Consider the following 25,934-nt stretch of genomic DNA (forward strand, 5'->3'; position numbering starts at 1 on the left):
CCGCGCGCCAATAACGTCCGGCTGCCGCTCGGGCCCGCTTCCGGGAGGGGGCAGGGGGAGGGCGGCGCGCCGGCTCGCGGGGGGGCGGAGCAAGATGGCGGCGGTACCGGCGCTCCCGGTGTCCCTGTCGGGCAGGTTTAAGGGGTCCGTCACGGCCTGGCGTGCTCCTCACCGGCAGCGAGGCGGGGGGCGGGAGGGAGCTGAGGTGCTGTCTGGCGCCCCGCCGCCGGGGAGCGGAGGTTTTCTGGAGCCGGGCGGGGCCGGGGGGCGGCTCTTGGCCGGGGGGGCGGGCGGGGACAGCAGCGCCGGCGGCGCGCGGGGCCCGCAGGCGGCGCTGTGGCCGCGACGCTGCAGCCGCCGCCGCGGTCACCAGCCCGGCCCGGCTGTGGGGTGGTGCCGGTGCTGTGCTCGGCTCCGCGGCTCCAACCCACCGGGTGGAGATCTCACAGTAAAAATCGTCCTGCAGGCCGGGTGTGCGCTCTCCGTGGGGCTGGCCTCGTTCTGCTCGTTGTCCTCGTACATAAGCAGCGTTTGGAGAAAATGTAAATCAAGTCTATAATAGAGAGTGCGTTTCTTGTTGATGTGAGATACGCGATAAACTTTGAACAGATAGCTGTGCTCTTGATTTTACATTTCCCAAGGTTTGCATCTGGGTATCTTAGCGATGGAGGTTGCGTTTTAACCGAGAATTAACAGCAACTTTTCGCTGTTTTGGCAGGGCCAGTAATTTAGATTTTTCTTGAAAAGACTGCTATTTATAATTTGTAAAAACAGGCACAAGAACCTGACCGGTTTGGAATTTTTTTCCTTTTTGTTTTGGTTTTGTTTTTTATTGCTGTCCATAGGTTCAAGGACATGTAAAGCTACTTCTAATACTGTTGTGTTATAACCCCAGTTGGCAGCAAAGCACCACACAGCTCAGCAGAGTGGGGAGAAGTGAATGAGAAGGGTAAAAATGAGAAAACTTGTAAGGCTGAAGTAAGAGCAGTTTAATAACTGAAATGAGAATAAATCATAATGAAAAGAGGAAAGAGAAATAGAACCAAGAAAACCAAGTGAGGCAAATGAAAGCAATTGCTCATCATGAACTGACAGATGCCCAAGCAGTGGCTCCCTGGCCAACTTTTCCTCTTGATTTCCACTGCTGAGCATGACGCCATATGGTCTGGAATAGCCTCTGGGTCAGTTAGGGTCAGCTGTCCTGGCTGTGTCCCCTCCCAAGACCCTGTGCGCCCTCAGCCTCCTTGCTGCTGGGGTGGGATGAGGCAGAAAAGGCCTCTGTGTGAGCCCTGCTCAGCAATAAGGAAAACATCCCTCTGTTGTGAACACTGTCTCCAGCACAAATCTAAAACACAGCCCCCATACCAGCTGCTGTGAAGAAAATTAACTCTACCCCAGCCCAAACTAGCACAAAGACCTTGCATTTGTTTTTAAAAATTGAAGCCATTTCATTATTGCTGACAATAATAAAATATCGATCCTCTCTTTTTTAGATCCTTTGCATATTTTACAATTAAAGACAGACTTCCCCAGATCCTCACAAGAGTTATTGATACTTTACATCGACATAAGAATGAATTTTTTGAAGAACATGGTGAGGTAAGAGTAAGGTCCCTATTTTCCCTGATGTTTATTCCCCTCTAGCCCTTGATTCCCTTTCTCTCCCTTGTTTTTACTGATGAGACTTGTTTGTCTCAATCCTTTTGCCTGATTTTTTTAAAAATAATTTTCTTTCTAGTAGCTATTTTTGATTAATTCTATAATGCACCTTTCTGTCTAGCCTTTTCTTTCTGATCTGTCACTTCTGCAACTGCATTACTTACTTGGGATTTTGTGTTGGTGCAGTGTTTGATAGACAGTAACACCTTCTGAACACGACTGTGTTTCAATACTCTCTTCCCCTCAAATAAGCAAAAAGTCCAGTCTAAAAAGAAGTTCCATAGGGAATTCATCTTAGGATCTTGGATCCTAAATGAGCTTTATTCATCAAAATAAATTCTGTTGAACCAAGCTGTGATTTGTCAGGGACTCTCATAAGGCAGTTAAAAAAGCACACATTCCATGAACAGTTGATCTGTGTCTCAACAGGAATAAATGTACAGAATAGGAACTTTTGTTCTCCACTTCTTTCAGAAGGGTGTTGAAGCAGAGAAGAGAGCTATATCTTTCCTCTCCAAACTGCGGAATGAGCTGCAAACAGACAAGCCAGTGACCCCTTTGGAAGATGAGTTGCCTGATGCTGCATTGTGGAACCAATACCTGGACTACCAACGAAATTTACCAAATGGCAATGGAGAACCAAGTTGGTTTCAGTCCCCTTGGCTGTATGTAGAGTGTTACATGTATCGAAGAATCCATGCAGCATTAGCACAGAAGTAAGTATTTGCTGGCTTGGTGCATTATTTCGCAAAACATTGCTCTTCCCCATTTTTATTTTGGGAAAAAGACATCTGAGGAGTGAGATAAAGGAAGATCTTAAGCTTTTACCATATTCATTTTTCCTCATCTTGCACCTCAGATTTAACATTAATACTTCTTACATTCACCTGAATTTGAAGCTTATTAATTTTTTTATGCTTCAGTTTTGCTGAGTTGGTTTACAAGAAAACTCTTGAGCTTGGGTGTATAGCTTAACCTTGCAGACTAATGTGAATTGAGATATGAAAATCACATAGCATTTCTACAAGGTTTGTTGTAGACAATTTATCTAGAATTTCTAGAATAAGGCTTTCTCTTAAGCCTTAAACAATACGAGAGCCACAAATCTGTTGGGAATTCTAACTTGTTTTGCCGCTTGCAATCAGAAGTTACCATTTGAGAACTGTTTCTTACAGCAGTAGACCCATCTTAACCAGTCCCTGTTGTTCATTCTACACCAGTTTCTTAGTTACAGCAGTGCTTGCAGACCATGTGTTGCATTGAACTTTGGGAGCTGATACTGGTTAAAAATAACTGGGCAGGAAAAACTTGTTATGCTGGTACCATGGAGATGTGCCAGTACAATGTCATGGGGTAGGAATGAACAGTTTAAGATCCTGTTGCTGCCAAAAAAATTTGAAAGCTTCACAAGTACTGGATTTACCCTTAGTGTTGTGGAGATGCAAACACAGTAATGGGACTCGGTTTCTACTGGTATGTTATGTAATTTGAACTCTTGTACCAAAAGCTTCAAATATGAGGTTGATCTGCTGGATTGCACTTTAAAAGCTGAGCAGATACTTTTCATTATTAACTTTAAAGTTTCTTGATCTCTGTTATTTAGTTGCTCTTAAGCAACTAAATCCATCAACTTGGATGGAAGTTCAATCATTTGTTGAAAGGTCGTCGTGGAAATATGTCTCATAAGAGATTGGTCTATAATTTTTATATATTACAACATTCTCATTTGTCATGGTAATTTTCTGAAATCACAGTAAAGACTTTCATAGGAATAACTTCCTATCAGTTGAACAGAATTTGGTATGGGAAGTACACTCCAGCACACACAAACATGTTTAAAATCAGGCCAGCTTGTCTTTACTTTAGTTCACTTGTATGTTACAATTTTAATTCTCTTGTCTGAAGGTTGGAGTTCAAGATGATCACTGCATGTGCAGTTCCCAGAGTTGCTGTGATTGAATACTTGTTCACTTTCAGAATATATTGCTATATAAAGATGCCTTTCATAGTGTTTGTTTTAGCAAGATGCAATATTAGGCAGTTATGAAGATGTGTGAAAATCTAGTATGACAAATTAGAAGTGGAAAATCTAACTAGGGTCTGTAGTACAGTCTAAAAAAGCTGACCTTTGAGGTTCCTCTGCATGTGTTGTAATGGAGAATGTGGGAAGTATATCAACATATTTGTTCTTCTCTTTTTAGCCCACCTATTGACAACTTTGATGTATTCAAAGAAGGAAAGGCTCAAAATTTCTTTGAATCCCAAGAAGCTGTTATTGCCTTATGCACTTACTTTCAGGAGCTTCTTAAGAACATCAAGGATCTAGATGAAAAGCAGCTTCAGGAGGAACTGTTTAAGCTATTGCAGGTAAACTGGTAGTACTTAACACAAGAATTGAAAACAAATAATTTGAACTTCATGTAGAAATTAAGATATAGATCTTTTGTTTGAAAAAATGTGATGAAGTCCTGATAGCCCTACTGTATTGCTGCTATTCTGAAAATATTTATTTTTGGGTACTTGTATTAAATGTGACACTCTTTTATTAACTGCTGGTCTTCATTGTGTATATGGAAACCCAGCAATCCTTCCTACAAAATCTCTCAAACATTTTAAGTTAAATTCCAGATGACCTTTTTGAAGTTACCTATAATTTCTTAAAACAGTTAATTTTAGTTGGCACTTTAAATGTTTCTGGAGAAAAAATAGAAGTCAGTCTGGATCAGAAGTGGTTTAAAAGCTTTATAATAGCATTATTCTTGGAATATAGTGCCTGTGGATAGAATCCCCAAACTACTGTAGGATTACAAATAAGTCCATTAGCTGGCAACAGTGTTCGCCCAGTATTTGATGAATCTTTACAAAGGGCTCATTAGTGAGTACTTAAAATACATAGATCTAAAATACTTATTTGGGTACATGTAGTAAAAAAATTATTCTGCTTTTATTATTCATTTTTCTGTGTTACCACTGATACTTTTTGGAATTGCAGTATGGAGAATATTTCTGTTCCGAGCTTTGTGATCAGTGTGTTTATGTTCATCTAAATCTTCCGTCTTTGTCACCTCTGATGCCTGTGTAAATACAGAGCTTTGTTTGGTTTCTTCCACAAAATCTTGTCCATGTTGAGATACCAAGAACAAGAAGTTGAGTTTTATTAAGGCTTGGAAGAATATGTGGAATTAGAACCTTTATTACCTAAAACAAAAAAAAAAGTAACAAAATCTTCAGTGTATGTGAAGTTGAGAATGTAACTACAGTGAGACTTAGTAAATGATGGTTTTGTTTTTTCTTCTTTTTCCTTCCAGGTGTCATTGTGGGGCAATAAGTGTGACCTTTCTTTTTCAGCTGGTGAAGACAGCTCTCAGAAATCTAGTCCCTTGCAATCCCTGGAAAACATGGTACCTTACATCTTAGTGAATGATATGGAAAAAGTTTGGTCACTTCTTGTAAATGCCAAAAAAAGTAGAACAGAAAGAAGTAATGTTAGAGTTGACATAATCCTGGATAATGCTGGATTTGAACTTGTAAGTGATCTTGTGTTGGCTGATTTCTTGTTATCATCAAAGCTAGCTGATGAAGTCTATTTTCATGGAAAAAGTATTCCATGGTATGTATCAGATACCACAAAGCATGATTTTAACTGGACTATTAAACAGCTGGGGTCAGCTAATCATATGTGGATGTCTAGATGTGGGATAAACTGGGAGGGCAATTTGAAAAAGGGAGTTTGGGTTTTCCATGACCACATGTTTTGGACTTTACCACATGATTTTTCCAGTATGAGTGAAGTTGCTCCTGACTTGTATGCTGAGCTACAGAAGTCAAACCTGCTCCTTTTCAAAGGCGATCTAAACTATAGAAAATTGACAGGAGATAGAAAATGGGAATACAGTGTCACATTTCATCAAGCCTTGAATAAGTTTCATCCTGCGTCTCTCTGTAGTTTGAGAACACTGAAATCTGACACTCAGGTTGGCCTGAAACCTGGACAAGGTGAACAAATTCAGGCTTCTGAACCTGACTGGATGGTAAGTGGAAAATACGGGGTAATTCAGTTTGATGCTGGTCTCTAGTCAAATAATCTGTAATATTCTGAAAGAGAGATAAAGTCTGACTTTAATTGCTTTCTCTGTTCCATGCTTGACTTCGGTTGAGATTTTTTGTTTGTGCTTTTTCTTCCCAAGTGATTATTTCTTTTTGTCCTGTGAAAGACTTTAATGTTGTGCAAAAACTTATAAACTGTCTTTGTATACGTAAATTAATGTGCATTTCAATACATTTTGTTTTCCTAATGTCCAATGTCAGAAGATCTTTAAGATGAATATTTAGTTGTCCTTATTATTTTTTCCTCATCAGTGAGTATGAGTTTAATGAGTGAAAGCTTAACAAGTGAAAAATTTGCTTCAGAAACAATTTCCCCAGTGCCACATTAGCGTGGATTTACTTATTTCAGAATAATTTGTGCTCCACGTCATTCCATGCATTGCATTAAAGTTACTGTTTTAGAGAATTCAGAAATTAATTGCAGACAGATTCTTTTGATGTTTTGAGTGTAGTTTGTGTTACATTAAGTGATAAGTTATTGGGTGACAGCTTGTAAATATTCATGTAGAATTGGAAATTGAATTTCAATTTTAAAGCACAAGTGAATGTTGTTAGCTAGTTTGCCTGAGGGAGAGTTGTCCCATCTGGTACAAAGGTTAGTGGGAGACAGGATAATCTTATTTTAAGAATATTGAAGATACTGTCTATTTACAAAGCTCTACCAAAAAAGAAGCACACAGAAAAGCCTTCCCAAACAAGAAATTAATGAGAGCCAAGCAGTTACATTAATTGGATTTTAGATTTAATGCAGGTGGCCTGTCAGCAGCGTATGTATGAGATTCAAGCACTGCTGCTTCCTTCTGTTGAGGTATTTCTTTTTATTTTTCAAATGTATTTGCTTGGGGGTTTTTGTTTGTTTGTTTGTTTTTTGAGAAGGTTGCCTTAATTTTCAGGGAGGATATACAGCCCCATTTGCACAGAGAAGTACAGGGTAGAGAAGCATATGCCATACAGGTTAACTGGAGTTGTTAGGTGCCCATTTCTACTCTTCTACCCTGGTCTCAAAAGCTGCTGCTCATTATGTTCATACAACAGAGATCTATACAGTGGAAAAATATGTTCCAAATGCTGATGCCTTTTATTATTTGTGTTTATTTTCTTCTTAAATCTGGAAGGGTATTTTAAGGTTCCAAGGTCAAGTATTCAAAAACAAAGATGCAAGGATTTTTATGAGGCAGTTGTAGGGAGGGTTATCATTTTGAGACCGGGGTTTACTGCTCTCATCTCCTTTGTATCCTTGACCTAATGCTCCTACAGGGTGAATTCATCTTTATCCTTAGGCACCTGATTGAACTGCAGAAATTAGAAATCCAGTCAAGAAAGCTGAAGGTCAGACTGCTGAAGGTTTCTCTGACCAGAGAGAGCTCAGCAGCACTCCAGCTTTAGTGCTTTGATCAAATGTGTAAAGGACACTATGAATCTGTGCATTGGAGCCTCAGTGTCCCACCTCTGAAAATGCTGTTAAATTGTTTCAAGTGCATTTTGAAGCAACAGCTTTTGGGTCAAAAACTGAGAGATGGAAGTTGGGGAATAAGAACATAATACCTTGCTCAGAGAGACAAAATTGAGGACAAAATCTGCTTTGCCTGCACTCACATTGTTTGTAAGGTGTTGACTTAATTTGCTGGAGAGGTTTAAAAGTGTATAATGGACAAGAAGAGAAAGTCACTGTTGAGGCCACCCTTGACAAACAGATTTGCCTCTTACACAATCCTTACGCGTGCTAAGAAACTCGATTTTAGGTTTTTTTTTTTTTAGTTTTGGTTGTTAATGTGTCCCTGTGCCCAGGGCACTTTCAGGCTGTTACTTCTGAGACCTCATAATGCAGACCAGAGAAAATTAATAGCATGAAGTTACGATAAGTATAGTTCTACAAAATACAAAATCTATTAGGAGATGCAGTGGCATTTGCTCAGTATTACTGAATTATAAAGATTACTACAAGACATGAAATTCTTAGCTTAGCATGTGAATGCTAATGTATGACATGATGTCATGCTGAAAAAAAATAGTTCTATTCTCCAGTTGATTAAAAGTGCACTTTCCATCTTTTGCCCCTCACAAAGAGAAGTTTGTGGCAATACACAGTTGTGACTATGTGGTTGTGTAAGGAATGCACAGCCATAGCTTCCAAATGCTTGGCTTCTATAGCTGTAATTGCAAAGTGCTGTCTCTAGGCAGAACTGAATTTGCAGCATGCTTTTATGTTTGTTGGCTATATTTTTGTAAAATTTTTATTGATTATTTGAAAAAAAGAAAAAAATAACATCAGTGTTGCTGTAAATGCAGTGTTACAGTCCCCCATGACACCACAAGGTTGTGAAGACATATTCCAGTGAGGCACAGTGCTCTGCTGATGGGTTTGTACAGTTTACTTGAAAATAGGAAATGCTTTTGTAGCTATTCAGTGTTAATTACTCTTTGTAACACAGCTTCATGAAATGGCAGCATGAACCTATTGCTTTTAGGTGGAATTTAAAAACATAACCTGAAGCATGTGTTAGAACAATAGCATTTGCTATAATACATTTTTTTTACTTGAGTATTTGAGAAAGTTCCTTCTATACATCCGTGTTACAACTGATTGCCCAAAATGCTTCTACACTGTAACTCAGGAGCTACTGATTTGTACATCCAAATTTCTGAGATTTTAATTTCATATGCCGTTTGAATATTTATGGCAAAATCCAAAGGCATTTTCAGTAATTCTGAGGACCACAAAAAAAAAAAGTTTTTTACTTTTTATTTTTGTCTTCTACCGTTTGAACAACTGTATTTGTAAGTCAGTTTAATTGTTGATGAAATAGGAGGAAAGTAATGTCACAGGCAGAGTGAAAGGCAGTACACACATCTATCTGAATACTTGATAAGTTACCATGTAAGATATCTACAATAATTTCTTATGTATATAAGGTTTCTTAAAATAAATTGTTTGATGTGGAAAATAAATTGATTGTATAATTAGAGGCTTGTAAGAATATTGAAATAAATTATATAATTTTGTGCAAGACAGATGTTATACTATTTCAGTGGCTGGTGAAGCCAGCTTAAAATAATTCAGGTCTTAGCTTCTGATTTTTTTTTTCTTTGAAACAGAATTTATGCCTAAACCTGTAAAGCATATTGATTCAGTGAGGTTTTGGAAGATACAGATGCATGAGATAGGTATTATAAAATGTTCTTCTGTAACAAGACAGGACAATAATAAGGAATTTTCTAATATTTACTCTACTTGTACTCCGGTTTAAATTTCAAAACCTTAAAAATAATTGAGAATCTTTTAAATGTATCTGGTAATTAATTACTAAGCTTGGTGCAGGTGATGGTGTCATTTCCAGAATCACTTCTAGAACTGATAGGTGCTCCATGTGTTGTCAGCAAAAATGGAAATATTTTGGTGTTACTCTTGCTGCAACTAAAATATTTCCAAAACACTTCGGTTTACACACCTTGCTGGTGTCCCAAGAACCATAACTGTTGTTGTTGAAATAGTTTCTTTAAAGTTCATAGTGTTATTTGCATTCATGGTTAACAGCTTGTTCATGTGAACATTTATCTCCTGTGCTGTCAAACAGCATAGGTAAAAAGTTTACTCTGTTGCATGAAAATTACTCTATGAAATGGTTTTAATCTAAAAAGAAACCCTTAATTGTGTCTAAAATAAAAATTCAAAAATGGAATCTTGTACAGAACTGTTGGGTTTTTTTCACTAAAGTTTGTTTGCTTACCAGCTTTCTGTTTACCCAAAATTACAGAACAAAAGCTTGTAATTATTTTTATTTAAGGCAAAAGTTGTATGTAAGTTGAAATTCACCTAACACTTATCTAAGGATTTTAAAATAAAACTCAGAATGTGCTGGTTAAAGTGGTCCTTTACTTTCCATGTGCTAGTGTCAGAACACATGTGAGGGAAAACATCCTATAACATGGACTGTTTGTTTTCTTGTTTGTTTCTGTTTTGGTTTTTTTTCCCCTAAAAAAGGTTTTGAAAACTTCTGTACATTTTTATTCTTGTTGATATACTTCTATTCCTTACAGCCTGCAAATAAAAAGTCCACTTATGTGTATTTTTACATGAATTAAGAATTAGTTTATGGAGTAATCCATATTCTGCCTCAGCTTTGCAGTTGTGAATTCTGCAGACATTGTGAGAAGGGGTTTTATTTACAGTGCTTTTTTGAGGTTTAATTCATCTGGCTTTGTTTCCACTGTGAAACAAATACAAAATGTCCTCTTACAATGACTTAGAGTGAGTAAACATATTCAGTACTTGTGTGCTGCTTCAGTTGTATCACTTTTCAGTAAGTGACATAATCATAATCTTTCAAACTCCCTTTGAAGAAAAATCTTCATCCTTGCAGAAATTTATTTTTCATGGGATTCCACTTCTTCCAAGTCTAATGAAGTAAAAGATTAAAAGCTAAGGTAAGATACATCAAGATATATACTATGGGCTTTATTTGCTTTCTTTAATGTTAACTAAATGATTGGTCTCACACTACCATGGTAGGGCTGATGCTTTCCAAGTGACTCTGATGAAGGGTCTGATGTTGCATTTCATGCAGTTGCATTTGGAATAGATTTAATGTCTTATCTCCCACTTTCCAAAGTATCACTAATTGTCATAGGTCAGGAAGTGCACTGAGTTCTGGCCCTAGAGGGTTTATATACACACGTAATTTTAGTCTAGGATCTGTGTAAAAGGCAGAATAATTCAGAAAAAAGGGTTGGGGTCCAGGAGTGCTCCCTCAAGCAAGCTGAAGGGTTTTTCCACCTACCTTTCCTTCTGTCCAGGGATTCTTGTGTTATCTGCACAGTGGTCCTATTTCCACTCAATGAGTATGTGTGCCTCTGGGCTAAGGTTAGAGAATTAGGAGACCATTAGAGAATTAGGTAACCCTTAGGAGGTTAGAGAATTAGGTAAATTCCTGGAGAGAGAGAAGGGCCTACAACTTGCAGTGTGAGCTTGAGTGTCTTTATGTGAACAACCAGCATCCCCATTTTTCCCTAGTTGATTGTATTCTTGTTTTCAGGTAATCTTGAATTCAAGTGAGACTTGAGTGCCTTCATCATGTATTGGATACGCAGCTTTGACTGTCACCGTAATGTTAGACTGGCCTTGGAAGTTTTGCTGCTACTTTGCTGGATTGTGATGGAAGCATTAGCAGGAACTAGTTGACTGGGGAAAATCAGGGAGTTTTCATACATACATGGAAACCTAAGATACACATACAGAGGATTTGCAAAATAGCTGCATGGGTTGAGTTTGGACTTTGAAGGACTCTGTGTCTGGTTTAAGTTCCTCAAACTGAAAATGACCTAATACAACAGCAGCAGCAACAGCTTTCATTTACACACATTTCGACTTTTTTCCCAAGCCTGATTAGTTTCCCCATACGTGTATTGCATTTTCACCACCTCCTTTGTCCAGGGTGGGGAAGTCCAGGGTTGTAAAACCACATTATTTCCTTCAGAAGATTGCCGACCTAACCACGTGTGCTTCTCACAGGGACATCATCACATGACTTCTGGCTTAAAAATTTTTTGTACACATCCATTCTTGTTTAGACACCTGCAGAATATCAGCTAGTACTGATTTTTGAGTGTACTAGGTACTGGAATTAGAGTTGCATAACACTGATCAATTTTAGCATCTTTTCTCAACACCGAGCATTTTCATGGAAAGGAAAGTTTGTAGTAATTTTAAAATTATTTTTTCTTTCAAAAATTAGTGTGGTTCTATTAGGTACCTACATTCAAGAGATTTGCATCATTCTCAAGGCTGAGAACATCCTTTCCATGTACTTTATCAAATACATCATGAAGAATTTGATTAATGAAAATGGTTCCTTGAAATTATTTAGAATTAAAAAATCCGAAATTAACCCTTCCTAAATTGTTTCCTGTCCCTGTTGAGGAAAAAGAAACATGAAATTTTTTGCAGAACTATACTTTTAAATACTAGTGTATTTAAAGAACAAGAGTAAAACATTTTAAAGTGTGAGCATTGTGTAATAAGGTAGTTTTTTCTCAGTCAAATGGCTTGAATGCATCTGTTCTCTCAGAGTGTTACACGACATTTTTACTTTTCTTCATCCTTTTTTTTTTTTTCTTTTGTTGCAGTTCGTCAGAATAAAGTGTGTTTTTAAGGGCAAATAACTTGATAGATCTGCGGTAAAATACAGCTGTATGAGGACTCTCTCCCCATCACCAAGGGTGCAGAAGCAGCTGAAGTGTAACTCCCGAACCAGCCGTGGCACTGCAGGACTAGGGATGGGGAAGTGTGCTCGAGCACATGCCCAGGGAAGTCAGCACAAAGTTTCCCAATCACTTAATCCTGCCTCTGCACTCCAATCCCGTAGTAGGACGGATTAGGCTGTAGTCGAATGCTGGACAAATCCAGGATGATATTTTTGTTCAGATTTACAGTGGATAGTAAAACGCGCCAGATTTCTTCTGGGTTTATGTGAGACAGCCTGTAAAAATTTAACCCGTAAAAAATACTTAATAGATTGGGATTTGCAGAATGAGGCTGTGCTGGAGCAGCATGATCCACGCCGGCAAAACCCTCTGCCTGGGGGCTTTCTGTGTCTTCGGCAACAGCAGTGAAACGCTATCAGGCACACGAGGACAAAAAAAAATTAGTACTCCCCCTAGCTTCTGCATTTGCTTCTCTGGAAAACGTGATTAAGTCAGCATTCCTGAGAAAGGTGAAGTACTTTTCGACCTTTGAGTTCGGAAAAGGTGCGCGATTGGCAGTGTCCCCACAGGCTGATTAAAGCTCACAGGGTCTTCAGAGAAAATGACGTGCAGCCCCCATACACCCGCAGGTCTAACTTTCTTTTACCGTATACAACCTTCGGTTCCTCTCTTCCCGTGTTTATCCACTTTAGTTGGATGAAAGCTGAGGAGGAAGAGGAGGAGGTGCTCTGGCAGTTCAGCAGCCATCAAGGAAGGCTGCTTTGGCGGCGGGGGGTGCTCCTTTGGTAGGCTCTGGGGGGAGAAGAAAAGCCTCTCTGGGTAATAGGAGTCGCTCCTCGAGTGCCACCTGCTCCGCTCGCCTCTTCTGACTGTGTTTTGAGGTGAATTTTCTCAGGTAAATGATTCAAGTGAAAACAAACAGAGACAACAAACCCCGGCGTTTCTGTGAGCTTCCCCTTGTGACTGCTGTTCACTTGCAGGCACCGAGGAGCGTCCCCCTTCCCCGGCAGGGCCCTCTCTCCGTCGCGTCCCGTCCCGTCCCTCCCCGGGACGCGTTGCCAGGGGCGCGGCTGCGGCCCTCAGCGGCTCCAGGCCTGGCGGCGGCAGCGGCGCGGCCGAACCGCGGTAACCCAGGGACGGGGCAAGGCGGGAAGGCCCAGGGGGTTGCTTTGCTTAGGGTTTGGGGCTTTTTTGGCAGTTCCCCTATTACGGAATAAAGTCTTGACTTTGGAAATACGCCCCCTTTCCTTCCCCCGCTTCTGTCGGTGTTGCTGTAGGGGCTGACACAGGCTGGCTGTAACCCCCCTTTGTAAGTCATCTTTGCAATACTCAATTTAATCTCGCCTTTAAACAACACCCCCCCCCCCCCCAAAAAAAAAAAAAAAAAATCCCCAAAAAAACAGCCAGACAAAATAAAAACCAACCAACCGAAACTCCAAAGCAAACAAAAAACCCAGCCCCAAAACAGAACTCCTGCAGGTGCAGAGCTGTACCCGGTGATCTGTGCGTGGTGCAATTGAAGTCCCATGAACTCCAGCTGATCATTATAGCTTATCTTTACAAGTTCAAGGCCAGAAAGATTGTTCTTACTAAGTACTGCAGAAGGGAGTAGCTTGCACAGATCAGGAATTTAGAGTTATCTAAGAATTTCTTCTTTGCATCTCTTCCTCCTTTGAAACTGGTTTGCTGTCTTTGATGTGAATTTAAGGGAGACAGTAAGGGATATTGCTTAGAAGGATCAAACTCTTGTACTGGAGTTATAATACGAACCTTGTAACAGCTTTGTGTTTCAAAGGATAAACAATTTATTTGTGTGAACAGTTTATTATCTCCTGAATAGTTGAACATCAATTCTGTAATGAAGCTATATTGCTCTGAGACAAAAAAATACGGAATTTTGGTAGTTTGTGGGGGCAAAAACAACGGCCATTATATTAAATACAACTCTTATGACCCAATTACAAACTTTTTGCTAGCGTTGCTTAGTGACAGAGTTGACAGCAACCTGCTCCACATTTTAACCAACCTGAAGTCAAATAGTTTGTGAGTGTTGATTTTGGGGCTCAAAAACATGCTGGAAATTACATGTTTATAAAATGTAAGTTACAACTGGTAAATCAAACTACAGCACTAATAAGTTTTTAGTTGTGTATATACCAATATAGTAAAGTATTTCTAGAATATTTGCATTCTGTTGACTGCGCTAAAGTATAGTAGGTGATGTAGGAAAATTACAGCTGTTGGCATTGCATGATGGTCTGTTTTTTAAATCTACTATTTAAGTAGCTCTGTTACAGAAGTTATTTAACTCTATTTACCACTGACAAAGTAAAAACATTAGAACGAATTGTTTGCACAAATCCCTGCATAAGCACTTAATTATGTCTTAGCAATTACCCTTTTTATTGTTTAGGGAATAAATACAGCAGCTCCTTGTTAATCATGTTGAAAAAGCTGTGAGAGAAAGTGTCAGGGGAATTCCAAATTCCTTAATTTGTCCATACAGACAAAGGATGAAGTCAACCAGAAAGCATGTTAAGTAATGTTTAGAGAGGTGATGTGTCTCTCTAATTGCCTCCTGATGACTGTTGTCTTTCATCACATTAAATGCATTTATTATATTTAGATGCAAAGTCACCTCATCCTAAGAGAAAAACAAAAGATGAAAATGCTTTAACCGCTTCTTGTAATAGTAGCAGTAGGTAACACTAAAACTTTGCTTGTAATGAAGCTTTGATTTGGGCCCATTAATCAAGCTTGAAATTGGCCTGTTCAGCAGATGAACAGCAGGAGCAATTTTTATCTTTTCAGTAATACCTTTCAATGATTACTGCAAAGGGAGGAGGGTAGAGCTGAGCAGTACCCTTCTGAAAGGAATTTAGAAAATCTCTTTGGTAATTTATTTGAGCTGCTGAGAACACTTAAGTTAGTTTTACATGTTTCTGGAACATTATACTAATGCAGAAAAACTCCATAGATGTATAACAATAAAAAAAACAAACTACTGTGTGTTTCTGGCACTTTCCAATGTGCAAGAGCAAGTGACAGAACTGAAATAGTTGTGAAATATTACTTGCAAATTTTGATTTGTGTCAATATGTAATTATCAATACACTTTGTGATCCCTGATGGGCAAACTGGGAAGAGTATTATCTATAAAGAAAGCCCAGAATATACACACAAGATGGCTAATTTGTGAACCCTTTTTTTCCCACCCCCTGATGTGACTCCAGTTGAGGAGTCAGCCTATTCCAGCTAACCAGTGTCAGGGCAAGAGGGCACCGTCTTAACCTCTGCCAACGGAAGTTGTAGGTTGGGCATTAGGAGGAACATATTTACAGAAAGGATGGTTAGATACGGGAATGGACTGCCCAGGGAGGTGATGGAGTCACTATCCCTGGAGGTGTTTAAGGAATGACTGGAGATGACAGTGCCATGGTCTGTTTGACATGGTGGTGTTTGGTCATTGGTTGGACTTGATGTTCTCTGAAGTCCTTTCCAACCTCATCAATTGTGTGATACATTTTAGTCTGTTTTTGTATGAGTTAACAAAATCTGTGTCACTGTGGAATAGTGTCTGAACCTTCTCATGCTCATTGTTGTGCGTAGCTGTTGTGGTTTTCTGAGGTGATGTGCATGCTGACTGGCTGGCTGCTGCTACCAAGAAAAATCTGCGGTAGCCAAGTGTGAAAATTTTTCAACTACCCATTCTTTCCACTAAGTATTTCATGCTGGATGTCATCTTCTTTCTGGTTGCAGTAAATAATAATAATTAATGACAATAATCATCATCATCAACATCAACTCTGCTGCTGCATTGTATTTTCAGAAGGTAGAGCAATTTCACACACATATACTCTCATGAATACTGAATTCATCTTAAGAAAAAACATTGCAGATTTGAGATATCTCATTTTGCTTGATTTCAGAATATGAACATTTATGACGCTAGGATTTATAAAAATCATTCAACAGCCCACTGAGTCCAACCACTGTACCAAGTCCTGTACAAACATATAGGTAAAAGGGGCCCGCTGGTTACCTTAACCTCTGAGGTGGAAAAGAAATGATGTATTTAAGTTAAGATAGACCCTGTGCTATCACTCAGATCCTCTTTAAAGATATCAGTGTAGAAGAGATGCAGGACAAAAGGAGAGGTGAAATAAAAACGTGGAGTGCCTGAAAAGCCGTGGTGAAGGAAGCGATCATTGCGTGAAGGCTGACTGTGTAGTAGTGCATGTATCCTGGACAAGTCAACGTGAAGGTGCCTGTTCTGGTTAGATGTGTGTTTGAATACTGTGGAGACAGTCAGAGCTCCTAGGCTACTAGAGAAACTTTCCCATGGTGTTCTGCTTTCATGCCCAACTTTGCTGATGGTAACCTATGATACAGTTTATTAAAGCATATCTGTGAAAAAATAATGTCATGTGCCATCGTATTACAAAACTTTTTAATTTTCAACCTTTCTTCCCTCTTTCCCCCATTTGTTCTGTAGAAGCAAAGGAAGAATGAAGTCAACAAAGGTTCGTGAGTCATCATTTTTGGTATGTCAACCCCAATGTACTTTGGGAATGGGAAGAGGAAATCCCTGCCCTGAGTACAGTCTGTGGCAGTGCATTGACAAGTCAGGGTGGTGATGGGTGCTGAAATGCCTGCTGGGGACTTTCTGTTTCGAAAAAGATTTTTTAAAATTTTATGTTTTGGGAAAGGGGTCTGGGCTGTGTGCAGGCAGTGGCAGTGATGGTGGCATTTGGCAGCACTGAAATAAGAAACACAGCAGGAAATAAAAGAGAGGCTGCCAAAAGCAGAATGGGAGTGAGTGACTTTAACAGTCGGCTGATTTCAAAGTACATGGATAGGTATAAAATTACTGAATGTTGTGTAGTTTTGTTGTTTCTGAATCAAATGAAGTTTTCCAAGTAAAGGCTGGATTCCAGGGAGATAAAGGCAATTATTTTGTAAAAAAATCAAAACAAAAATGGTCAACAATAACAAAAATCACCATTTATTGTTGATCTTCTAAAGAACACCTATTACTAATAAAACTGAAGGTCCAAGGAGATATTGCTCTTAATTATTGTAAATACAGGCTTAGCTTCTGTTTAGCATATGAAGTTATATGAAAGCTTCATTTTCTTGCAGGTAAGTGGAAAGAGATCAAAAAAATTAATAATGACAAAAAAAATTAATAATTATTAATTAATTAATTAATAATGTGTGAGTGGGATAAACACCCAAAACCTAGGTTATTTAGAGCTGATTGAGCGTTAATGTATTAAGACTTGTTCTGTCTACTCTCTCTAATTCTTTTAACACTTTATTAATTCTATTTTCCTAACAAAAATCAGTATAGATTACATAATACTCATGAAACATTAAAAATCTGGTTTTTTCCATAAATTGAGAAGTGCCACATCTGCATTACAAATTCTACCCCTATAGTAAAGCCATGCCAATTTAATTGAGTTGTCTGATTAAAGATCAGACTTGTGACTGGCTGATGGCAACCCACAGAAATATAAAAAAATATTAATTTTAGAGCATGCATGTTTCCTGTTAAAAGTATGATGATAATACCAACTTTCCTAGTGTGGTGCCACCATGATTAGTTTTATATTTACTAAGGCACTGGAGGATGCAGAGATTGGCCTCTGTAAATCTCACAAAGAGTGTAGATGAGTCGAACAGTAATTCCCATTGACCTTGGCTCCTGGCCTCATTTAAACTTCTTTTAAATCCTTCTGAATGTGTAGCTGCATCTTTAAAGTGCTCATCATTTAAAAATCTAATATGTATGAAAAACATAGATTTTGGAAGTTTCAGCTCTAAAGCTGTTACAGTGATTGTTGCTGCTGAATGGGGACTTCTTTTTTTCAGCTATGCTCTGAAATGTATTTATTTCACCAGTTTTGAGATGTACTCCTTCTTTGTGTGAAGTCATAAATTGTGTTTTTTTAGGGAAGAAAAGGAAAAAATCTGCATTCATGCAGTACTACAAATGTAATAACATACATGATGAGCATACCCAGCGTTATTGTTTGCAATCTCCATCCATGGTTTTGGAGCCCTGGTGTATTACAGAATGAGAAAAATGCTGTCTACATTAAAGAATTTCATGTGGTTGTACGTGTGAAACAAGCAGAGTTTATACATGTGAAACAAGCAAAAGTAAGACAAAAGCAGTGAGGAGATGGCACATGCTTTCCTTTACTCCCTCAGAACAGTGATAAAGTGTTGAGAAAATTAGCGGCCCTTTTATCTCCAAGATTATGTGCTGTGTTCTATGTGGCCGTGAGTTTTCTGCATCTGTCAGTCTGGCTTGATGAGAGTGGCAACTCCTTTGTGGAAGAGCACAGCTGAGTGTCTTTGAAGGAGATGAATGCAATTAAACTCGATGGGTCTAATCTAGTGTCAGCTAGCACAGGGAAGAAAGATTAAAGAATAGAGTTGGTTGTATTACAGCAACTAATCCAAGGTGATTTATCTTCTGCTGCAGTCTAAACTACTAGTTTTTCCTTATTCCTCAGGGATTTCTTTATGTGTTGCATGGTAAATGCTTATTTTACTACATGTTCACCTATTTGGAAAGCTCTTCAGGTTTTTATTTTTCCCCTATTTGGAATGGGTAGGGGCTGAACTTGTAATTTATCTCAGCCTGGAAATTGATGCTGATATATAAAAACATGAAGAGAAGATGTCTATGTGTCCATCACAATACCTTTTTCCAACACCAGTCATTATCTGTAATTTTGTAATTCATACCCAAATGTACCAGGATTGCAGTTTTGTTTCAGTCCTGTGTGAGAGCTGATGGAGTACAAATCTCATGTTCAGTTCTCTGCCATGTGTGCTCCCAGCATAACCTAAACTTAGGTCTGTTCTGAAGAGGTTGCATTTCATCATTTTTAGTTACTATTGATTGGGAAAAAAAAAAAGAAAAAAAAAGCTCTGTCTAGTGAAACTCTACCAAGACTTCAGGTCTGAATTTTCATCTTGAAAGACTTAAGTAATAAAGGCCGAGGAATCCAGCACATTCCTGCTCTACTGTAGAAGAGCAGAACACCACAAAAAGGAGAAAGCTTACTATAGAATCTAAAGGGCACAGCTAAAAGGGTTGTACAAGTGGTGTGAAGGAGACTGTACTAGAAAGACAGAGGCAGTGCTTGTCATGGAATCAGGACTTGAAAAAGAATGAAAGGAAGTCATTATGGTGATGGCTGGGGATGAAAAAGCATCAGTCAGGAAGCTGAAGTTGTGTCCAAGTGAGTTCAGCAGGACCTCTAACCTTGAAAGGTTAGAAGTAAAAAAGCAAATGGCAAGCCAAAAAGTGACTTGGAGGAGCAGATAGAAGTGTCTGAATAGGTATGGGCTCTTCAGCCTGATAGAGACACTGTGGAGGTGAGGTATGATAGAAATCTGAAAAATCATGAGTGGCACAGAGAAGATGGATAGCCATTGCTTTTTTTCAACATTTCTTCTGAAGGAAAAATGAGGGGATGTGCAGTATAACTGAAGACTAAAAACCAAAGTGATTCTTTGCATAGGAGACACCTGAGGGACTCCCTTTCGGTTAAAGCTTACACAGGTTGAAAGAGTGGCTGGGTAAGTTTGTAAAAAAGGGACCTTTCGAATTTTACTAAATATATAGAAGCTGCTGGAAATAGCCAGGGCTGAAAACAGTGGGAGATCATGGGATTGTTGAGGGGGACTGTCTTACTACAGCACTTGTGTTGGTGGCTGAACTTGGAGATGAAAGTGGAGACTTGTAGAAAAGTGACTGTTTAACCTATTTTTCAGTGAGTGTGTGTTATAATAATAACACTGGGAATAATACTGTGGAACATATGGAGTAATGCCCTTGAGCAGCTTAATCAAACAAAAAAGCACTGAAGAGAAAGTGTTCAAAAAATGTGGTGTCTAATGGTTTTGTCTTCATCGTGTCTTCACAGGAATCTCATGATCACATTCTTTTGGATATTCCTGTCTCTAGAGAGCAGATGAATCACTATCGAGCTGCAGCTGAAACTGCTCAGAGTGAACTTGCAGCACTTTCAGTGAAGTATGACTGTGCCCAGTCAGAGGTACATCTAAAAATAATTTCAAATCCTTCTCCAAACGTGAGGATATTTTGCAGTCACCTTATGTAGGGAATAGAAAGCTTGCAGAAAGCCCAAAACTTGCTTTTGCTACAGAACTTTGGGGGTTTTGTTTTTAGAATGTCTGTGTGATTTTTACTTTGCTTCATTCTGTGATCAAGAACTGATATAAGTTTGTATTTGGAAGATTTGAAGCAGTGTATCTTTTTGTCACCATCATCTAAGTGCAATATTTTTATATTAAACCTGAAAATTAATTAAATTGTGGTTGTGTAAACATTTAGATAGATATCCTCCTCTTCTTGCTAGTGAGTTAAGATCTAGCTGCTCATCTTTACTTACTTCTCCCTTTAATTCAAGTTATAGCTCCCTAAATTTGCTCTGCTTTCATCACCAGTGAAATTGTGTTTCTGCTAAGGAGTTGATTGTAGCTAGAGAGGCTGAAGAACACATACACATACTTTTCTACTCTTCCTGCTGTGTAGATGGTGTTTCTCATGAGAGGATTTATTACAGGATAATTTTTAGATTTGTGATATTTCCAAAAGTAATTTTTTTTTTAACATATAACTAGTTAAAGTTGATTTGATTGAAGTTATCAATGTGGGTTTGGTCAGTTTTAAAGTGGAGTAAATTTTGCCTCTAAAAGACATGAAATGCTTGCATTTGTTTACATACAGAACTACAGGCATAAGTGTCCATTGGCTGATGTCTAATTTGATCAGTTGGTCCTGAAGTTACTGCAGGGTTCTCCTACATTTAACATTTATCCAGAACTGGTGCTTTAAATTTAAATTTTAAGAAGCCATACAGAATCTAATGTTCTCAAACAAAAGAATTTATTACTGGAAATGTTGAATGGCTTTATTGCCAGAAAGTCTGACTGATTTATAGATTTTTCAAGACAGTGCTTGCAAAAGCATAGTCAAAAAAGCAGCTGTTCATGCTCTTGTTAATAAAGCCCTTCATGACCCAGCTGAGGTCAGAGCCTTGTTCTGCTGAGTGCTCTGTAAAACTCACAGTATGGAATTATTCTTGCTTTTTCTGCTGTTGGAACTGACCACAAAGACAATGGACAGACAAAAAAATATCACATGGGGAGTTGAACCACAGAGAAATTTTAAGGTTATGAACACTGTAAGATACCATTGCTTGGTCCAGCTGCCAAGCAAAGCAAGCTGTTGTTCCTTCAGCTGCTCATTTCCTTCCCCACACTGCCCCACCCCTTGTGCATGTGTAGTTTTTACGGTGCATTGTTGTGTGGATGCAGCTGAAAAATAATTCCTCTCCTTCTAAGTTGCTTTTTAGTCAGATCAGTTTCCTAATCTTACTTCACCTTGTAGCCATGTAAGTGTTCTTCTAGCACAAAAAGGAGGGTGGAGTATGGGAATGAAGCCCAGGAAGCCAGGAGAAAGCCAAGCAGCTTTTCTCAAACTCAGTGCTGCTCCAGAGTGTCTGATAAAGCAGCGCTTGCACATGAAGCATAAGCTTATTGGACTCTTTGCTGCTGCTGCAAGGGTGATCCTCATCCTTGATTTCTCAGCATTAGCCTTTGCTCTGTGATTCTCTTTCTCCTCTGCGAGAGAAAAAGTGAACTGTTTTCTATCAGTTGTTATTTAGGTTGTTTGTGAGGGAATCAGACAAACACAGAGGTGGTGTGAGAGAGAGGACAGGAGTGTGTGACTGGAAAGAGGAGAAGCAGGACCTCCCTTTTCCAAGGTAGTTGCTGTTCTGGTGGCTCACCAGCCTCTCAAATTTCTCTAAGTATCTTGGGTTTGGTCATTCTCAAGGACTCCAACAGAGATGTGAATTTCCCATTGTCCTGGATTGCAGGTTAATGTCTTAAATATTTTTGCCTCAAAATGTTTGCCACAATGTAGAAGTTCCATCACTCATCATAAAGAGCAGTTAATTTGGCTTAATTATTTGCCAGTTAATTTTATGTGATAGGACAGAAGTCCTTCAGATTGCATCTTGCTGCTTTTAATTGGAATTGTCAGGAAAGCTGAAACATGCCTTAATGTTTCTTGAGACAAAAATGCCCACTTTAAATTACAGTTAATAATTTCCTTTCCTAATAACAGAAAAAAAAGAAAATTTTGTTTGCCTGGTGAGTCTCCCTCAAGCACAGTTTCCTGGAGAGAGACTGCAGCTTCTAGCAGAAATGGTTCAATGGAAAATGGTGTTTTTAATAAAAAGAGAGAGGAAAATCTAGTGAACTCCATGAACTCTTGGAAAACTCTAGCATCATCCCTGTAAGAGGTCTTTAATATGTGAGGGTGATTTTCCTCCTCCTACCCTTCCTTAAAAGGCTCTATTGCTGTTTCTGTGTAAATAGAGCTATATTTAATTGGATTGTCATACCCAAAAATAACTATTTGCAGAAGATGAGAAGAGGGTGTCTACCACATAGTGGTCCTTCAAAAATGTACTTGCTTCTGAATATGCCTCAAACTATTGAAAAGCTCCACTTTCATACAGAAGGACACTTTACGACTCCATGCAGTTCTAGATTATATGTGGAACTGAGCACCAAATTTGGAAGCAGGCATATAGCAGGCAAAAAAGAAGGAATAGTGGTGTTAATAACTTGGCTGTAATCCAGATACATAGGAGACATGAGTTAAGGTTGTGCAGCAGAACTTAAGTTAGAGTTTTCCTAAATTCTGAATTAGGAAATAAACTTATCTTCCTGTAAGATGTATCTTGAAAAGTTGTATTGTGTTACCCAGCAATAGCTTTTGTTTTTACAAACTTCTTCCATTGCTTTTTTCTAGTCACACAAAAGTAAAGTCATGTCCCTCTACTCAGTCTTGTAGTGATAGAAATGTGTTGTCACATTACTAAGCTTGTAGAAGAGTCATGTTATTTCAGGCTGGAAAAACTATTCTTCATTGATTTTCTCCTTTTCTTATCTATAGCTTCTTAAACTCAGGTCTACCATCATCAATAAAGAAGCTTCTTTTCAAGAGCTGAAGGCTGAAGCTGAAAGTTATAAGGAAAACAATGCTAGACTGATGTCTCGCCTCCTGTCTTTGCAAACACGAATCCAGGAGATGGAGGAAGAGCTGTGTGTGCTCGCCACTTCTAAAAACCAGGCTGAGCTGTCAGCTCAGGTGACATATAAGGAAAATTTGGAGCTGAAGGATGAGCTTCATGAGAAAAGTACCAAACTTAAGTAAGAGTCATGTGAGATAAGAAAAAACCTTTTTTTGGGGGTATGATGGAATGGTATAGTTGTCAATACAGAAAAATAAATTGGTGGATAGACATTTTTTGCAGTTCTGTATTCTGTTACAGTGCCTGAGTGTGTGAAAGGTGTTAAAATTTGAATTTTGTTTTGAGTTGTTAGTCCATTCATAGAGGTTTGAATGTTTTGTACTTTGAAGGTAAAATGCATTAAACTAGAAAAGATGGTATCCTTTAACTGTACTGTTCTTAGCACAGTGTATCAGAGCACTGATCTGTCAGCTCTATCTAATTGCTCATGTTTTGGGTCTGTAGGATGGAGACTTGTAGCAAAATTGATTGGTGTGAAAATATTCTGAACTTTCAAATTCCAAAATCAGTGTCAGTCATATTAATAGACAACCTAGACTTTGATAATGATTTTTTCTGTCCATTATCAGACCAATATTTGTGACTCTGTCAATACTGTCTAGTCAAGAGCAAAGTGAGTGTTTACCAGACACTTTCATTTCTCAAATCGGTATTTTGCACAGCTCTGCCAGGTTTTATGCATTAAAAGTAAATAATTAAGTAATTTTAAAACTTGGAGAAAACAATTCCAGTGCACTTGTTTATTACCAGCTGATTTGCCAGAAGCCCTGCCTGCAGAGTGCAGTCTTACATAATGGCTGTTAAGATTCTTTAAAGTGCTACTTCTGGTAGGAAAAAAAGAAAAGAAGAAGTAAAAGGAAGAAGAAGCTTGTATCCTACTTGTTTGCCTGACTCACTGGGAGAAAAATTCTGAAATACTGTGTTTCATACTCGCCTGTCATTATAGCGGTACAGTCGTTTTTATGGGCATAAATCTCTGCTGTCACTCCCAGAGAGCAGTGCTGGCTGCTCTCTTTGGCATACAGCACTTGTGTAATCTGTTCTGTTTGTGTTGATGCTTGGTGATCAAGACCAGGGAACTGATCCAAGAGAGAAGTGAGCAAAATAAAAAGCTGTTTCCACCTCTATGAATCCCAGCTCTGCTTTACTGCGCACCTGGAGTCCAGTGCCGCTGGACTTCTGGGAAAAGGGAAGAGATACAGGGATAGTCTGCTCATTTGGAAGGAACAAACATGTTGGATTGCTGGTGAATGTGCAGTATTTGCTTCCAAAGCTTTTTGTCGTCTTCAGCTAACACATGTCACTTTATACTAACCAGTGTGTTGACTCAGTGAATTTCAATCACTTAGTCTGGCCACCCTGGTAGTACTTGGTGCATGACTAGTCCTAATTAGGTGTGCAAAAAAGATTTTCACTGAAAACCACTAATGAAAGGGAGAAGAGCAAGCCAGCACACATGAAGTGCATATTTACATTCTATACCTTGGGGTTATAGTAAGAAATGTTTGGTGAATGCTATGATTCGGTTCCAGGATGTGCACCTCTCCTATTGAAAATGGTGCTTTTCTACTCGACATGTCTATTGCCATGGTATTTTTAAAGTGTGAACCGTCAAAAGCTTTTTTCTTCTTTTTTTTCCTTCCCTTCTCTTTGCTCATTAGTTCTGAAGAGCTAGCAAAACTGTGAAAAAGCTGTGTTCTACTTTTTTGTACCTGACTGCCTATTTTCTAGGTGCTCACACCTTTACAGCCCTACTGCAGGTAATTAGATTATTCGTAAAGTTATCAAGTGAGTGCTTTGTACTTCAGATTCGTTATTTTTAGCAGCAGGCATGGTTTTGTGAGTGGATACCTCAATTTTTTAGAGCCACATAGCAGTTGTGGGGTTGATGGTCAATCTTACATAATATTCTGACATATAGGCATGCATATATGGCATGTCTGAGCCTAAAATATTTTCACTTCTGACACATCCGTCCTCACAACAACAGTTTAGCAATCATCTCATGGTTCAGTTTTGTTTGGGCTACAGAGGAAAGGAAGGTGCCCAGAGGTGAGGAAGCTGTGAGGGTGCTTGTGTTCTGCAGAAGGCAGAGCTCTTTTGGCTTGTGGTATGTGCTGTGCAGCACAATGTCCAGAGCAATAATGAATGTTTACCATTCCTCTCCGTTATTATGCCACTCTCTTTCACTTTGCAGCATTTTCAGCAGCTATGTTGATCTCCCTCCTAAGGTCATGTGTTATATCTTTTCATGGACTGTTTTGCTTATTGATTTATAAGCATTCAAAGTGCTGTGTTTGCGCTCACTGTGCATCTCCTGTTGGAGTCTCATGCAGCGCTTTGGTTATGATGGTCTGTTTGATTGCCAGCCTAGAGAGGAAGAAGTCAGAAATGGAAAAGAATGAGTCCAGCAATGACTGTGCCCACCTTGAAAACTGAGAATAGTGCTATGCTCAGATAAGAAAATGAGTTTCAATAAAATATTTGCTCTAGACACACATTTGATTACATCTCAGCTCTTGATTTATTATAGAGGGAAGAAGTTGCTTTAGAAAGAACTTTGCTTTTCAAATGGAAGCTCAATTGCTTGTCTTGCAAATTTACCACTACCAATCTACCATGTCTTGAACTCTACCCTTAAGTACCTCACTTGTGGGTGTTCCTGAGAGGCATTGGAGTTGACATTTGGATTACACTACTAGTTGTTTTGAGCTCTGTTTGGTTGGCTGGTTTTGCTAACCTGTTTCTCTGTAGTTTTCCATAAGTGATGTGAGTTTCAATGAGCAAGATTTTTTTCTGTATTTCCTACTG

At 38.8% G+C, this 25,934-nt stretch overlaps 2 protein-coding genes and 1 long non-coding RNA gene across 19 annotated transcripts in view; 2 read left to right on the forward strand and 1 right to left on the reverse strand.

Moving 5' to 3' along the window:
* The first annotated feature begins 74 nt into the window (after positions 1–74).
* DCPH1 (damage control phosphatase 1) lies at positions 75–9,631 on the forward strand. Of its 10 annotated transcripts, none has more exons than XM_086877248.1 (6): positions 75–205; positions 467–565; positions 1,494–1,599; positions 2,089–2,375; positions 3,861–4,026; positions 4,968–9,631. In XM_086877248.1, exons 4-6 carry the CDS (start codon positions 2,095–2,097, stop codon positions 5,733–5,735), a joined length of 1,215 nt encoding a protein of 404 aa, XP_086733374.1. In that variant the 5' UTR covers positions 75–205; positions 467–565; positions 1,494–1,599; positions 2,089–2,094; the 3' UTR covers positions 5,736–9,631. The 10 variants fall into 10 exon arrangements, with proteins under 10 accessions (XP_086733374.1, XP_086733379.1, XP_086733372.1 ...); XM_086877253.1 differs by having other exon boundaries at positions 2,134–2,375; XM_086877246.1 differs by having other exon boundaries at positions 467–542.
* On the reverse strand, positions 8,492–12,991 carry LOC111926707 (uncharacterized). The gene is made up of 4 exons (XR_015283257.1): positions 12,901–12,991; positions 10,545–10,622; positions 10,269–10,420; positions 8,492–10,163 (listed from the first exon to the last, which is right to left on the reverse strand). It is a non-coding gene; the product is annotated as an uncharacterized LOC111926707 (long non-coding RNA).
* The window catches only part of CCDC170 (coiled-coil domain containing 170), a 38,881-nt gene continuing 23,074 nt past the window's right edge, over positions 10,128–25,934 (forward strand). Inside the window, exons 1-6 of one of the 8 annotated variants that reach the window (XM_086877230.1) lie at positions 10,128–10,191; positions 11,890–12,862; positions 12,948–13,092; positions 16,463–16,511; positions 19,917–20,048; positions 22,985–23,241. In XM_086877230.1, coding sequence (XP_086733356.1) covers positions 16,476–16,511; positions 19,917–20,048; positions 22,985–23,241 — 425 coding nt within the window. In that variant the 5' untranslated portion in view covers positions 10,128–10,191; positions 11,890–12,862; positions 12,948–13,092; positions 16,463–16,475. Of the gene's footprint in view, positions 10,192–11,889; positions 12,863–12,947; positions 13,277–16,462; positions 16,512–19,916; positions 20,049–22,984; positions 23,242–25,934 lie in introns of those variants that run through there. The other 7 variants (XM_086877233.1, XM_086877236.1, XM_086877234.1 and 4 more) reach the window with 7 other exon arrangements.

This window comes from Cyanistes caeruleus, chromosome 2, assembly GCF_971803275.1.
Source record: "Cyanistes caeruleus chromosome 2, bCyaCae1.hap1.1, whole genome shotgun sequence".
NCBI lineage: Eukaryota > Metazoa > Chordata > Aves > Passeriformes > Paridae > Cyanistes > Cyanistes caeruleus.